The sequence below is a fragment of the Pseudochaenichthys georgianus genome, chromosome 15, assembly GCF_902827115.2.
Source record: "Pseudochaenichthys georgianus chromosome 15, fPseGeo1.2, whole genome shotgun sequence".
Lineage (NCBI taxonomy): Eukaryota > Metazoa > Chordata > Actinopteri > Perciformes > Channichthyidae > Pseudochaenichthys > Pseudochaenichthys georgianus.
This window is the reverse complement of record NC_047517.1, coordinates 3753648-3767454: the sequence shown is the minus strand read 5'-3', so window position 1 is coordinate 3767454 and position 13807 is coordinate 3753648. Positions and strand designations below refer to the sequence as shown.

General features: G+C 41.7%; 1 protein-coding gene across 2 annotated transcripts in view; it reads left to right on the top strand.

Annotated features, from left to right (window-relative positions):
* Nucleotides 1-10568, top strand: part of LOC117459349 (heterogeneous nuclear ribonucleoprotein L-like) — a 13961-nt gene extending 3393 nt beyond the window's left edge. For both annotated transcript variants that reach the window (XM_071205651.1, XM_034100123.2), the window contains exons 5-7: nucleotides 2479-2536; nucleotides 5508-5606; nucleotides 7547-10568. In XM_071205651.1, the coding sequence (XP_071061752.1) occupies nucleotides 2479-2536; nucleotides 5508-5606; nucleotides 7547-7602 (213 nt within the window). In that variant the 3' untranslated portion in view covers nucleotides 7603-10568. The remainder of the gene's footprint in view (nucleotides 1-2478; nucleotides 2537-5507; nucleotides 5607-7546) is intronic.
* The last annotated feature ends 3239 nt before the right edge of the window (nucleotides 10569-13807 follow it).

Below are 13807 nucleotides of genomic sequence, written 5' to 3'. Positions count from 1 at the left end.
TATCATGGTCAATAGTATTAAATGCAGCACTGAGATCGAGCAAAACAAGAATAGAGACAAGTCCCTTGTCTGAGGCTATTAGAATGTCATTTGTGACTTTAACCAGAGCTGTCTCTGTGCTATGATGTGTTCTAAAGCCAGACTGAAAATCTTCAAATAAATCATTGTTTTTTAAGTAATCACACAACTGTTTTGCGACCGCTTTCTCAAGAATTTTTGAGAGGAACGGAAGATTAGAAATAGGTCTATAGTAGAGTATATAGAGTATATAGAGTATTCTTCATATTCTGGGCCAGGCCTGGATTCTTCACATCTCCCAAACTAAACTATGCCTATCATTCAAATGTATTGAAGTGTCCCCAAATAGAATAACACAATTATGCATTAGTTTTACCATAAAGCTGGTACAGAAAGGCCATATGTATATTAAAAATACAAATGCGATATGTATGTCAATGTATGACCAATGCCCAAAATATATAAATAACAAATATTAAGTATTATTACATTAACGGCCCGTCTACACTACAGCGTCGACAGCGTCGACAGCGTCGAAAACTCCAATCTGCCTATTCACTTTCAATGGGGTGACGTCACGTAGCCTCGCTTTTTCGCCGAACTGAATTGTGGGTAGCAGAGCGGTCCGTCTCCGCCGGAGTAGCCAGCGCCAGCCAATCAAATCCCGTTTCCCAAAATCTGACAGCTGAAGCCGTAGCCAATCAAACCGCGTCTAAACTGGGAGAGATATCCCGCCGTTCATTTCTATATTTCAAAAAAAGTTGGAGGAGAAACTAACTATCGCCGTAGCAAATCACCCGGTTTTGTATGACCAGACCCTCTTCACCTACCGGGATACACACCGGAGGAACCAGGCATGGAGGGAGGTGGCAGAGACAGTGGGTGAAACTGGTAGGTTTTCGCCTGTTTGGGGAGTTTATATATATATTGCTCCCATAAAATCCCCGGGGTTTTTTGCTCTGTATGTCGGGGGCGGGAGATTCATGTGATTGGTTGTTGGTCGTGTTGCTTGAATAAAATCCCCAAGCTCCAGACACGCCCAGCTCCAAGCTATTTTTGAAGCTGTAGTGTGGACGCTCCGTAAGTGTACCCGTCTACACTACAGCGTCGACAGCGTCGACAGCGTCGAAAACTCCAATCTGCCCATTCACTTTCAATGGGGTGACGTCACGTAGCCTCGCTTTTTCGCCGAACTGAATTGTGGGTAGCAGAGCGGTCCGTCTCCGGCGTCAGAAGTTGAATGTTCAACTTCTGACGCCGGAGACGCCGGAGTAGCCAGCGCCAGCCAATCAAATCCCGTTTCTGAAAATCTGACAGCTGAAGCCATAGCCAATCAAACCGCATCTAAGCTGGGAGAGATATCCCGCCGTTCATTTCTATATTTCAAAAAAAGTTGGAGGAGAAACTAACTATCGCCGTAGCAATCACCCGGTTTTGTATGACCAGACCCTCTTCACCTACCGGGATACAAACCGGAGGAACCAGGCATGGAGGGAGGTGGCAGAGACAGTGGGTGAAACTGGTAGGTTTTCGCCTGTTTGGGGAGTTTATATATATATTGCTCGCATAAAATCCCCGGGGTTTTTTGCTTTGTATGTCGGGGGCGGGAGATTCATGTGATTGGTTGTTGGTCGTGTTGCTTGAATAAAATCCCCAAGCTCCAGACACGCCCAGCTCCAAGCTTTTTTTGAAGCTGTAGTGTGGACGCTCAAGATTAAGCCCCAGAAAGCACATGGCTACTTAGCATGCAAAATGACTTCATTCTGTATGTTAAGTAGCCATGTGCTTTCGTGTTATCGGCTGAATCTTTATTTATTGATTAGATCACGTTACTCTGATGATAGTCTTCAACACAGCCTATATGTCTGAACTCGATCCTTAGAGCAATGTGTTACGGAGCCTTCTCTTCAATATTGTTTCCACATAACGAGCATTTTGCGCTGCTCTTTTCCAATGTGGAAGCAGAATGTGTGAAAGCATACAGCATGATGCTGGGTGTGTCTCTGGACATCTCTAGACTGGAATAGCGGGACCCAGTCCGTGAACTCGTCTCGCAGGTGCACACGCCTGGATAGAGGACATCAGACTCCAGAGAAAACTTGCTCAAGTCCGAGTCCAAGTCGGAGCGTCAATGTAGTCGAGTCCGACAATCTCTGGCATTAGATGCATAAGTGTTGCCTCATATGTTCTGTGTGTGTGTGTGTGTGTGTGTGTGTGTGTGTGTGTGTGTGTGTGTGTGTGTGTGTGTGTGTGTGTGTGTGTGTGTGTGTGTGTGTGTGTGTGTGTGTGTGTGTGTGTGTGTGTGTGTGTGTGTGTGTGTGTGTGTGTGTGTGTGTGTGTGTGTGTGTGTGTGTGTGTGTGTGTGTGTGTGTGTGTGTGTGTGTGTGTGTGTGTGTGTGTGTGTGTGTGTGTGTGTGTGTGTGTGTGTGTGTGTGTGTGTGTGTGTGTGTGTTTTGGCAGCTGTGTACAGAGCATGACGTGCCAGGATTTGTCAAATTCAAGATGTTTGATGCCAAACGTGAGTAGAACTTTCTTCAGGTTAAAGTTTTTGTTAAAGATTAGAATGTCTTTGAAATGATTCATTACTCAACACACTCTCACTCCCTAAGCGTCCAATAGCGACGTTTGGTCAGTGTCCGTGGCATCCAGTTGTGACGCTCCTAGGCTCCTTCAGTGTCATAAAGGGACGCAAATAGCTTTCAACTGATTGCAATGTATTCCCATCTGCGTCGGGATTTGACGCTCATGGAAGCACGGCATTCGTTTATGCCGGCTGCCCTTAAAGGCAATGTGAGCGTCCATTCCCATTGGATAACGGAGAATTGTACACCCGGAAGTAAGTATTCCTCTGACTGTCGATTGATTTTACAGTGATATCTGCACTACTCATCGACTAAAAAACACCAGATTATCCTTGTTAATTACACAACATTGATTGGTTTAAATTGTGTGCAATGCTTTTGTATTTTTCCCCTTCTATTCGGAGAAACAAATATTTTTTCTGAGTAAAGGATGGCAGAAGACACTACACTACCCAGAATCCCCAGCTATCGTTTGGACTACACCATGTGCTCTGTTTGACAAACCCCATTTTTTTCACCATTCATTCCGATGGCTGGCGTCTATGTCACGTGATCTTCAAATTTCTCCCTGCAGAAAAAGAAAACATGGCCGAAATTCGTTTTATTCTCGGTAGAAAATGCCTATTTTAAAGTTAGTTTGGCCATTAAAATGCGTTTTGATGTCATTTGATGCGAGAAATATGAGTTGTTATTTCAGATTATGTGTGCAGTGGATGTACATGATCTTTAGTTTGCTAGTTATTACGAAGATTACTTCAGGAAATAGCGACGTTTTCATTGTTACCAAGGTGGTTGCTAGGGACGCTGCTATCGATATTATTTCTGTTATGTTGTGTAACTGTTTAATGGTGTTATCTTTATTGCTACCCCCTTCCCCGTCAATGTATAGTGTTGGTCCACAGCCTAAACATATTAGTTTAACAAAATCCGCATCTAAAGATAGCCTACGTTATTTTCCCCCTGTGCAATTCCAGGCTCACATCTCACAGCACATCGTCATTAACAAATACCGGAAACAGACCGAAAACATTTTAAAAAAATAATAATAATAATAATACCTTATTCCGAGTGTGCTTGCTTTTCTCTTTGAAAGTCATCACATAACGGCATTGTAATACACGGTTCGGCTGCATTACATATTACATATCTGCCGTAGTTCTGTATTTATAGAGCCCTGATGAGAAGACAAACATGAGGAACTGAAAACGTGACGTGGATCATAAATATATCAGCCATTAAACAACATCTTACATTTCTTTTCACACAATACGTCTCCTTGCAGTATCAACACTAATTCGGCTCACTTTTATATTTGATCCAATTGGTAGATAGGCTGTATTTACACCATAAAGGTGCACAGCTGATATAAAGGGACACCTGGTGGTTAAAGCATGTTATTGAATTTAATTATTTTTATTATTAGATATTAATACGATCCCTATAAAGTATATTCATTACTCGTTATTCTCTACTAATAGTTAATTAAAGACTGTATGTAATGACTATTTTGCACATCCCTTTCAAGATTTCAAGATTTTCTAAGGTATTTTTTTCTAAGGTATTTTTTCTAAGGCCTATACATATCATATAGGCCTACACAACTGTGGTGTAGTTCTGCACTGAATGAAAAACTTGGGTTGCAGGTTCCTCAATAGTGCATTACAAGACATCTATCAATATTTGTGCATACCTCCAGCAATGTTAACTATGTTGAAGCACTTATTTTAACTGATATTATACATAATGTATTATACTCTTATAAGATGTATGTAGATATTTCATCTCCGGCCTTGTCAGGTATTGAACAATCAATAAATAAAGAACACAGAATTGTTGAATATAAAACACAGAATTTGTGTGATTATACTAAATGATTTTCAAATAAACATAACTGCATATTTAACTGTTACACATGCTGATGTAACGCAAATGTTCCAACTTGGGATCAATAAAGTATATCTTATCTTAAGCTGATCGATGGCTACTGCCATATTTGCAAAATGTGCCTCTGAACCTTGACAAGTGCATGTTTCAGGCTTATCAATTAATGTAATGTAATGTTATCACAGGGGTCACACACATAAGACCAGCTGTTAAATAAAGCTCTTCTGACCTTAGCTGGCATGTGGGTATATAGTAATACTGCCCATAATGGGCACAAGCAATTTTCACCCATTTATTAATTATATGTTTTAAATGTGAGTGTTTCCTGTCCCCTAAACCTCCAGGGATGTACACAGTTTAATACTGGCCACTTCTTATTATGGGAAATACGAAAACGTCTTTTAAAACTACAACTCCCAGTAGAGACGTGCCATAGAGAACATGTTGCGAAACAGAATAGCCAGCATGTGTAGTTCTGGGGACGGGGTGGGGGAGGGGGGACGCGGTGGACCCGTTCAAATCCAGTTTTGGACAGTCTGCCGTGGTTCCATCCCATTTCAAGTGCTGTTCGAGAATCGGCTTAACCCTCGGAGCACACTCTCCAATCACAGAGCTTGAGGACTATCACAGGGTTTGTCAAGAGCACATGGTGTAGTCCAAACGATAGCTGGGGATTCTGGGTAGTGTAGTGTCTTCTGCCATCCTTTACTCCTGGGAATGGACGCTCACATTACCTTTAAGGGCAGCCGACATAAACGAATGCCGTGCTTCCATGAGCGTCAAATCCCGACGCAGATGGGAATACATTGCAATCAGTTGAAAGCTATTTGCGTCCCTTTATGACGCTGAAGGAGCCTAGGAGCGTCCCATTTGGTCGCCACGGACACTGACCAAACGTCGCTATTGGACGCTTAGGGAGTGAGAGTGTGTTGCATTACTTGACTTCTCTTTGTGAACTGATGTTTCACCTTCAACCCCCTGTTGTGTGCAGTTGTAATCACTCCTCTCGTGTGTGTCCCTTAGCCTCCTCTAAGACCATCTCTGGCCTGCTGGAGTTTGACAGTAAGACGGAGGCTGTGGAGGTTCTTACTGTTCTCAACCACTATCAGATCCGGATCCCCAGTGAGTCTGTCTTCAAGCACTCAGTGTCTCCTTCAGCCTGATTGTAATAGCACTGGAAAGTCAGATCTATGTATATTAAGTGTAGCCGTGTTATTTCCTCCCCATACTGCTGATAGCCACATATTACTTGACCACTTCTTTTGAACATGGTTCATTTGTTGCACATTTAAGTGATCATGGTAAAATACATACTGAACATTATGAAAGAGAGGAGGACGGAGTTCCCCTACAGGACCCCAATCTCTTCAACATGCAGACTGTGTCGGAGTGTTGCTCTGTTTTATCTGTGGTGTTCTTGCCCTTTGTTTTGTGATATTGTTAATAGATCTTAAGAGCATTAAAGTTATTACAGATACAGAATGAGCCCTTCCATCCATTCTACTTGACCATATACCCTAATATGCTGAGCAGAGACACACTGAGGACATGTTGAAGGACAAAGACAATGTTTTTAGATTTGACATCTTTAAAATGTGCAAGGTTTATACATTATGATATTCATATTGACATGAACACATACTATTGTATTCCTTAAATGTGGCTATTAAAGACGTGAGACCAAAGTATGTACTAAAGAGACATTGCACAGATGAAAATAAATGTCAAAGTGTTTGCTGGATAGCCCAGTGGTTAGAGCAAACCCACTGGGGATTCCCACAGCAGGGACATTTACATTGGTACAGCAACAGCAACAGTGGCATAGCAGGTAAAAAAGGCATGCAATACTACAGAACAGGTCGAGTCACATGACTTGGACTCGAGTCAGACTCGAGTCACCAATTTGATGACTTGAGACTCGACTTGACAACATCACAAAACACACGATTTGGACTTGAACACCAATGACTCTGGACTTCGCTTGGACTTGAGCCTTCTGACTTGAGGTGACTTGATCATTTAATTCAGAGGTCTCCAACATGCCGATCGCGAGCTGCCGCTAGAAGAGCAGACTCCAGTCGGGGAGAGCAGAATCTTCAGCCGCTCCTCCTCTTGCTGAGAATCCATGCAGGCAGGGGCGGGTCTTTATTTAGCTGGGCCACCATGCGGCCAATCATATGCGAGGACACACTAGGATCATACCATTATGTGAAAGAAGGGTGGGGGGCAGACGCTCCAAAGACAGCAGGTGTAGTGGTACAGGCCAGCTATAGAGCGACGGGGAGACGGGGAGCCGGATTTAAATGCATGCGCTTCTGAAAAAGTCAAGAAATTAGCGAAAACGGAAAAAAGAAGCAGTGTCTGCTGCTTTTCAGTGATATGGGAGAAAGCAAAGCTGAGTGCAGGATTTATAAAATGAAAATAACCTTCAGAGCAGGGTTTTTTTGGTAACCAGGATTTACTGTCAGAGGTGGGAGAAGTTCAGATCTTGTACTTGAGTAAAGTACCAGAGTGTAGGAATACTCAGTTACAATAAAAAGTCCTGCATTCAAAATGTTACTCAAAGTAGAAAAGTATTAGCATCAAAATATAGTTAAAGTACCTCCTGCAGAGGGATCTAGATGCAGGTGCTCTCTTCCCCATAGAGCCCGTCTGGCTGCACATTATCCCTGGCATAAAGATAGATTGTGGGTCCCTCACAACATGTTGTACACAGCAAAGACTTGAGACTTGACTCGGACTTGCAAAACAAAGACTTGGTCCCACCTCTGCTACAGAATAAGCTAACATATTAAAGCAAAGCACACATTAGTTACCTCCGTCTCTCAACAAGGGTGTCCAATAGTTTGTGTTTGTGTCTGTGTCTGTGTGTGTGTGTGTGTGTGTGTGTGTGTGTGTGTGTGTGTGTGTGTGTGTGTGTGTGTGTGTGTGTGTGTGTGTGTGTGTGTGTGTGTGTGTGTGTGTGTGTGTGTGTGTGTGTGTGTGTGTGTGTGTGTGTGTGTGTGTGTGTGTGTGTGTGTGTGTGTGTGTGTGTGTGTGTGTGTGTGTGTGTGTGGTTTCAGGTGGATCCAACCCATACACCCTGAAACTGTGCTTCTCCACTTCATCTCATCTATAAAATAAGAAGAGGCTTCTGATGCTGGCTGACCTCTGGTGGAGCCTGAGACACACCCAGAGGTGGAGGATCAAAGGAAACACAGACTGAGAGAGATGTGGCCTTTAGGAGATAAGATGAGTGGTGGACACTGTCACACCAAACACACACACTCATCCCCCGACCAATCAGAGCAGAGCATGCTACTCTGGAAAGTGGTGCAGTGTTTAGGCCAACCCAGAAGTTAGCCTCGCTCCCTCAACACAAAGACAATGAGATGTCTCCATATGATTGCAGAAGACAAACAGTCATGATACTTGGATGTTCTGTTCAGCAGGATCATCTCCACACATTAACACCACTTTATGATATTTGTCGTGTAAATGTTATTGACAGAAGTAAAACGTGTTTGGCTATAAAGGAACTACATCACAGTCACATGAATGCCCGTCACCACCGCTAAGATAAAGGCAGACTCCGCATGATAAGGTTTATTTAGTCTCTTGTTAGCTACCGCTGTTTTTAAGACGCATAGAAGCTGGAGTATCGTAATTACAGACTTCATTTATATCTTTGAATAAAACAAGAACATTTCTAAAGCTTGTGTAACCACAGATATGATTTCAGGCTTCTAAATAGAAACATGTCCTATGAAACTTTGACTTGGAGACGAGGGAACTGGAAGTGGAAAATGCTAAGTCGTGTTTTAGGACTCATTCCTGAACCACTCTAACGTCTAACTCACTCACTCTAGGAGTCCAGTTCATTTGGTAAAGGTGGTGACTGAAACAATATTGTAATATTTAAAAACAGATAAATATGGTGTGTTGTTTTAAATTGTAAATAAAGTAAATGTGGCTTTGATCTGAACAAAAGTTCTCATGTTGGCTTCATTAGTGCCATGTAAGGACGGGTGTCAGTCCACTGCCTGTTAGAGCCGGAGTGGTGTGCACTGTTAACGAATGACCTTTCATGTGCGTCGGAGACTTGTTGTGATGTTTTTATGTATAGCTCCACAGTCCCACCATACAGATAAGTATAAGAAAACATTAGAAGTATCACATTCAAATGAGATTTACTGAGCAGAGGTCATTCTTGTTACTGGGTAACTTGTTAACACGTTGGGCTCTGAGATCTTCCCTTCAGCGCCACCTCAGGCCAGGTCATGTCAAACCTTTATGTAACCAGGTGGTCCCATTGAGACCATCTCTTTTTCAAGGGAGACCTTTTAGTTTGAAAGCTTCTATGCACCTCTAGCACCCTCCTTTCGACCGGTGTTACTGGTGAAGCTCTACAGTCGGAATAGCAAAGTTATTCACGTGCTTATGTCATGTCTTTACAACTTTGGGGTGCAATGAAAGCAGGATTTCAGACTTTGATGCTTCTACTTTGAAAGCATTACGTGTTATAAATGGAATGATTTCAAGCCAGTTATTGCACACACGGCAGAGCTAGTGAGAAATGATGAGCTGCAAAGGTATCAACAAGTAAAGACTTTATCTCAGTTAACATATTGCTGTTTTAAATCTGGTATTGTCACATTTAAGATACTGGTCATTTAATTATTACCAGTCATTACTGTTAAGATACTGTTGATGGGCATGTTTAGTATAAAGCCTGAACACGTCAGAATGTGAGCATGAGCGCAGTTGGATGTCCTATCCCAGCATTGATCAAATGATGATGTGTTGAGCCTTAAAGCAGCTCGAGCATGGACATGAGAGCACACTTGTTGCTAGGTGCTTTGGAGATGCTCTGGCTAGCAACAGGACCTGACGCATCATTCAGTCTGATTGTTGCCGAAAGGTCCCAGCTCTTGTTTTAGTTCCTTAATGTGTATGTTCTCTTGCCACATAGTGAGAGATCACGCCGGCAGAGGAAACTCATGAATACATTTGTTAAGATGATGAGAAAGGCAGGGTTGTTGAATGTGACACACCCACTATTGCAGCATGAAGTCACCTCTGAACACACTGCTCTCGAACAAGGGGCAGTTCTCGTGTTCAGGGGCCATTTCCTGCAGGTCTACGAGCACAGTGGACCTTAGCACAAGCACCACAGTGGAGTCAGGCTGCAACCAAACACACCACGTTCTAAAAAGAGGACATCTATTAGACACTACTTCTTAAAATGGAGAAAACAACCACTGTAAGGGCAGTTTGTCAGAGAACAAGGAAGTAGCTTTCCCATGTTTCCATGAACACACAACTTGCTTAGGAAGCGGCTGATCTTTGATATGTGTACATTCAACCTTTTAGTAATTTAAAAGTGTCACCTCTGTGCTTGTGTTACTTTCAGAAACCAATATGTAGCTATTTTCACTGCACATGGAAATCTTCATATTAATGGCTGTTTTGCTTTGTTATTTTAAGCAGCATATTCTTTTTTATCCTGCAATATGTTATTTTTCAAATCTAATGTTGATGCAAGATGTGTTGGTGTATTTTGCATAAAACATGTGAATTAGTAAGCTGCCTTAAATCACAGTGGACGATCGGACACGCACAGCAGAGCACTTTGTTCCATCCTGTGCTGCAGGTTTGACTGCTCCAAGCTTTCCTTGAAGCATTGTGAATGAAGCCATGCGTTCTGTAGGTCATGTGTAAATAAGGAAGGGTTGTGAAAGGGTCTCATCAGATGAATCCCACTTTGTTTGCAGTTAGAGTCATTTTGATGTTGTTTTTACGTCTCTTACAGAACTTGAATCTAACTGTATTTCAAAAGTTTTGTTTGTTCTTTGTGAAGTATTTTTAAGCCTTTAATGTGGTTTGATAACGCTGATGTGAGGACTGACAGTATGAGACGATCAGCAGGTTTCTCATGGTTCTGACTCTGTAAAGATGTAATGTTGTTAACTGTCTGTAATCACTAACAGAACACTCAGAACACTTCATCGAAGAATCTCTGTGGTTGTAATTTGTATGTACATGTTGAAATGGAATAAATGCAGGTTTGGAGCTGTGAGGTCCAGCTTCACACAGCTCATCTCAGAGGCCTCTCACTGGTCTTCATTCACACACACACATCATGTGTTCACATAAAGGGGGTCTTCATTGTTTCGTTTTTACACATTTAAAGTCATTGAGAATAACCATATTCTCCAACAGAAAGAAAAACTATAATGTCAAAAGGGTATATAACATACCTATTGCGGCAGTAATCTTCCAAACAAAGTGCAGCGAGGGACAAAACAAGAGAAAAACATTGTGGACACGCAAAAACTCAGTCTTTCCAAAAGTATGCGTTTGACCTTTTATTTCCAAAGCAAAAATGCAATATTCCATATACGTATATTCTTGTATGCGTGCGTGCGGTCAACACAAATGGTCCTTCTCCAGCTCACTCCCCCTCCATCTATCACCAATGACACGCCCACCACCTATAGTGACTCAAAAAACATGTACCGTAACAAACACAAAAAAATACTTCAAATGTGGCTCCTACATTCCGGCCCCTAATTATATCAACATAATAATTACACAACTGAAAAATAATGTAGGAGACAATCAAGGAAAACACTTTTAAGGTTAAAAACGTCCTTTGTTAAAGTGTCCTTTTCTTCTTTAGGCAAAAAATAGAAGAAAAAAATATATATATAGTTTGTAAAAGTCGGAAAAAACCTAATTGTCAAGGTCTATGAAGTTCAATAACCCACTACTTTTCTCACGGCTCTTCTGCTTCCTGTAGAAGGCAGATCTTTGTGATAGGCCTGTCCAGATAGCTAGTTTTTGTCTTCACTCGCACCTGACGTACAAGTCCTCTTCTGTCTGGAATGGTTTTTACAATCCTTCCTGTAAGCCATGAATTGCGAGGTGCTGAGTCATCGACTATGAGCACAATATCTCCTGGTATGAAGTTGCGCTTGACATTTGACCACTTCTGTCATTCCTGGAGTAGAGGCAAGTACTCCTTAATCCATCGTTTCCAAAACAAGTGTGAGATGTACTGAACTTGTTTCCATCTTCGACGAGCATATATGTCCTCTTTATGAAACAGTCCAGGTGGAAAAGATGGCTTGGTTTTTAGCAGCAAAAGATGGTTAGGGGTTAGTGCTTCCAAGTCATTGGGATCTGTGGATACTTTTGTTGATGATGGATTCGGATTCACAAAGAACCGTGTGAAGACACTCTTCATCAAGGTTCTGTGCCTTCAGGCTGGAATTCAGAACCTTCCTCACAGATCTGATCAACCTTTCCCATACTCCTCCATGATGGGATCCAGTAGGGGGATTGAAAGTCCACTTTATTCCTTTCTGAAGGAGGGTGTATTTAGCAATATTCAACCTTTCTATTGCCTCTCTCAATTCACGCTCAGCTCCGACGAAGTTGGTTCCATTATCTGAGCGTAATTCCAATACTTGTCCACGTCTTGCGATGAAGCGTCGAAGTGCATTAACAAAGGAAACTGTATCCAAGGATGAAGCTACTTCGATGTGGATGGCTCTTACTGTTAAGCATGTGAAGAGAACACCATACTTTTGAACTGTACTCCTTCCTCGCTTGACCTCAAAAGGTCCAAAATAGTCAACTCCAACACGAGTGAATGGAGGTCCATCTGGAGAAACTCTGTCTCGAGGTAAATCTGCCATCTGCTGCATTCCTGGAGCTCCATTTAGTCGCCGACAAACAACACATTTTTTTTTTTTTTTTTTAAATACTTTTTTTTATTGAGTCAGGCACAATGAGTTTACATTTATACAGTCAATATTTTTATTTATTTTTCCCCTTTCCCTCCCTCCCGGTCCTAGCTAGTAAAATAAATAACTAACTAAATAAATAAGATAGATACCTGTATAGGTAAAAGTAAAGTAATATAGAAGATAATATTAAAAGAAAATGTATAGATAAGGGAATAAAGAATAGTAACAGTAATACTTGTACCCATATACTCATATGTATACCCACATGTTCACATGCACATACATACACGTACCTACCTACATACATACATGTATACAAAGACAGAACAAATAAATAAAAATAAAATAAAATAATATAAAAAGAGACACAAGGAAAAAAACAAAAAAAAAAAACATACATTTGTAGTTCCCCCTCTTTCTCCTTAATGTAGTGTCTTAAGTTCAGCTATGTAGGCTATCATAGAGCCCCAGACAGATTCAAATAGTTTTGAGGAGCCCCTCAGGTTATATTTAATCTTCTCCAAGTTCAGGTACAACATTAGATCTTTAAGCCATTGAGATGCTTTAGGTGGTATAGAAGATTTCCATTCTAGGAGTATTCTTCTTCGTGCTAAAAGAGATGCAAAGGCTATACTGCTATACTGTCCTATACTATACTCTTGAACATTCGGTGGCCAGGTATTACTCCAAAAATGGCAGTTTCTGCACATGGTGTCAATACCACGTCCAAGGCCTCAGTAAGGTGATTGAAAATGCTTGTCCAGTATCCTTGTAGGCGAGGACAAGACCAAAACATATGAGTCATGTTTGCTGGTGACATGTGGCATCTGTTACAGGTGTCCGTAACATTTGGATATATTTTGGAGAGTTTAGAGTTGGTGTAATAGATACGGTGGACAACTTTTAGTTGTATAAGATTGAGCCTGGCACAGGACGTACTATTGTTCACTCTCGCTAATGCGCCATCCCAGACCTCATCATCTATGGCTTGGACTAGTTCCTCTTCCCAATGTTGTTTGATTTTACCAAGCGATGTTTCTGTGAGACGGGAGACGGAATTGTAAATTCTTGAAATCAGACCTTTTTCGATTGTTAAAGTGTCCAGAATTGAGTCAATTATTGAATCCGGAGGGATATTGGGGAATGAAGGGTTGTTTAGTTTAACCCAGTTTCGGACCTGGAAGTAGCGAAATAGATGAGTGCTTGGAAGGCAAGATTTGTCAGAGAGTTGGCTAAAGCTCCCGAAAACATTGTTAATGTAAAGGTCCCTTACTCTTATAAGACCTACTCTCTGCCACATAGAGAAGGCCCCATCAGTGTAAGGGGGGAGAAAGAGATGGTTGTTGCGAATGGGACTATGTATAGAGGAACCACAGAGTCCATGAGCCTTTCTGAATTGGGACCAAATTCTTAGGGTGTAAACAACAATCGGGTTATTCGAATATTGAGTTGGCCGGCTGGGTAATTTAGATGTAAGCAAAGCCAAGAGTGAGGTATTAGGACAGGATTTGGCTTCAAGCTCACACCAACTCAATGTTGGTTCCTTAGTCCATAGAATTATTTTGTGGATATTGGCTGCCCAATAGTAGT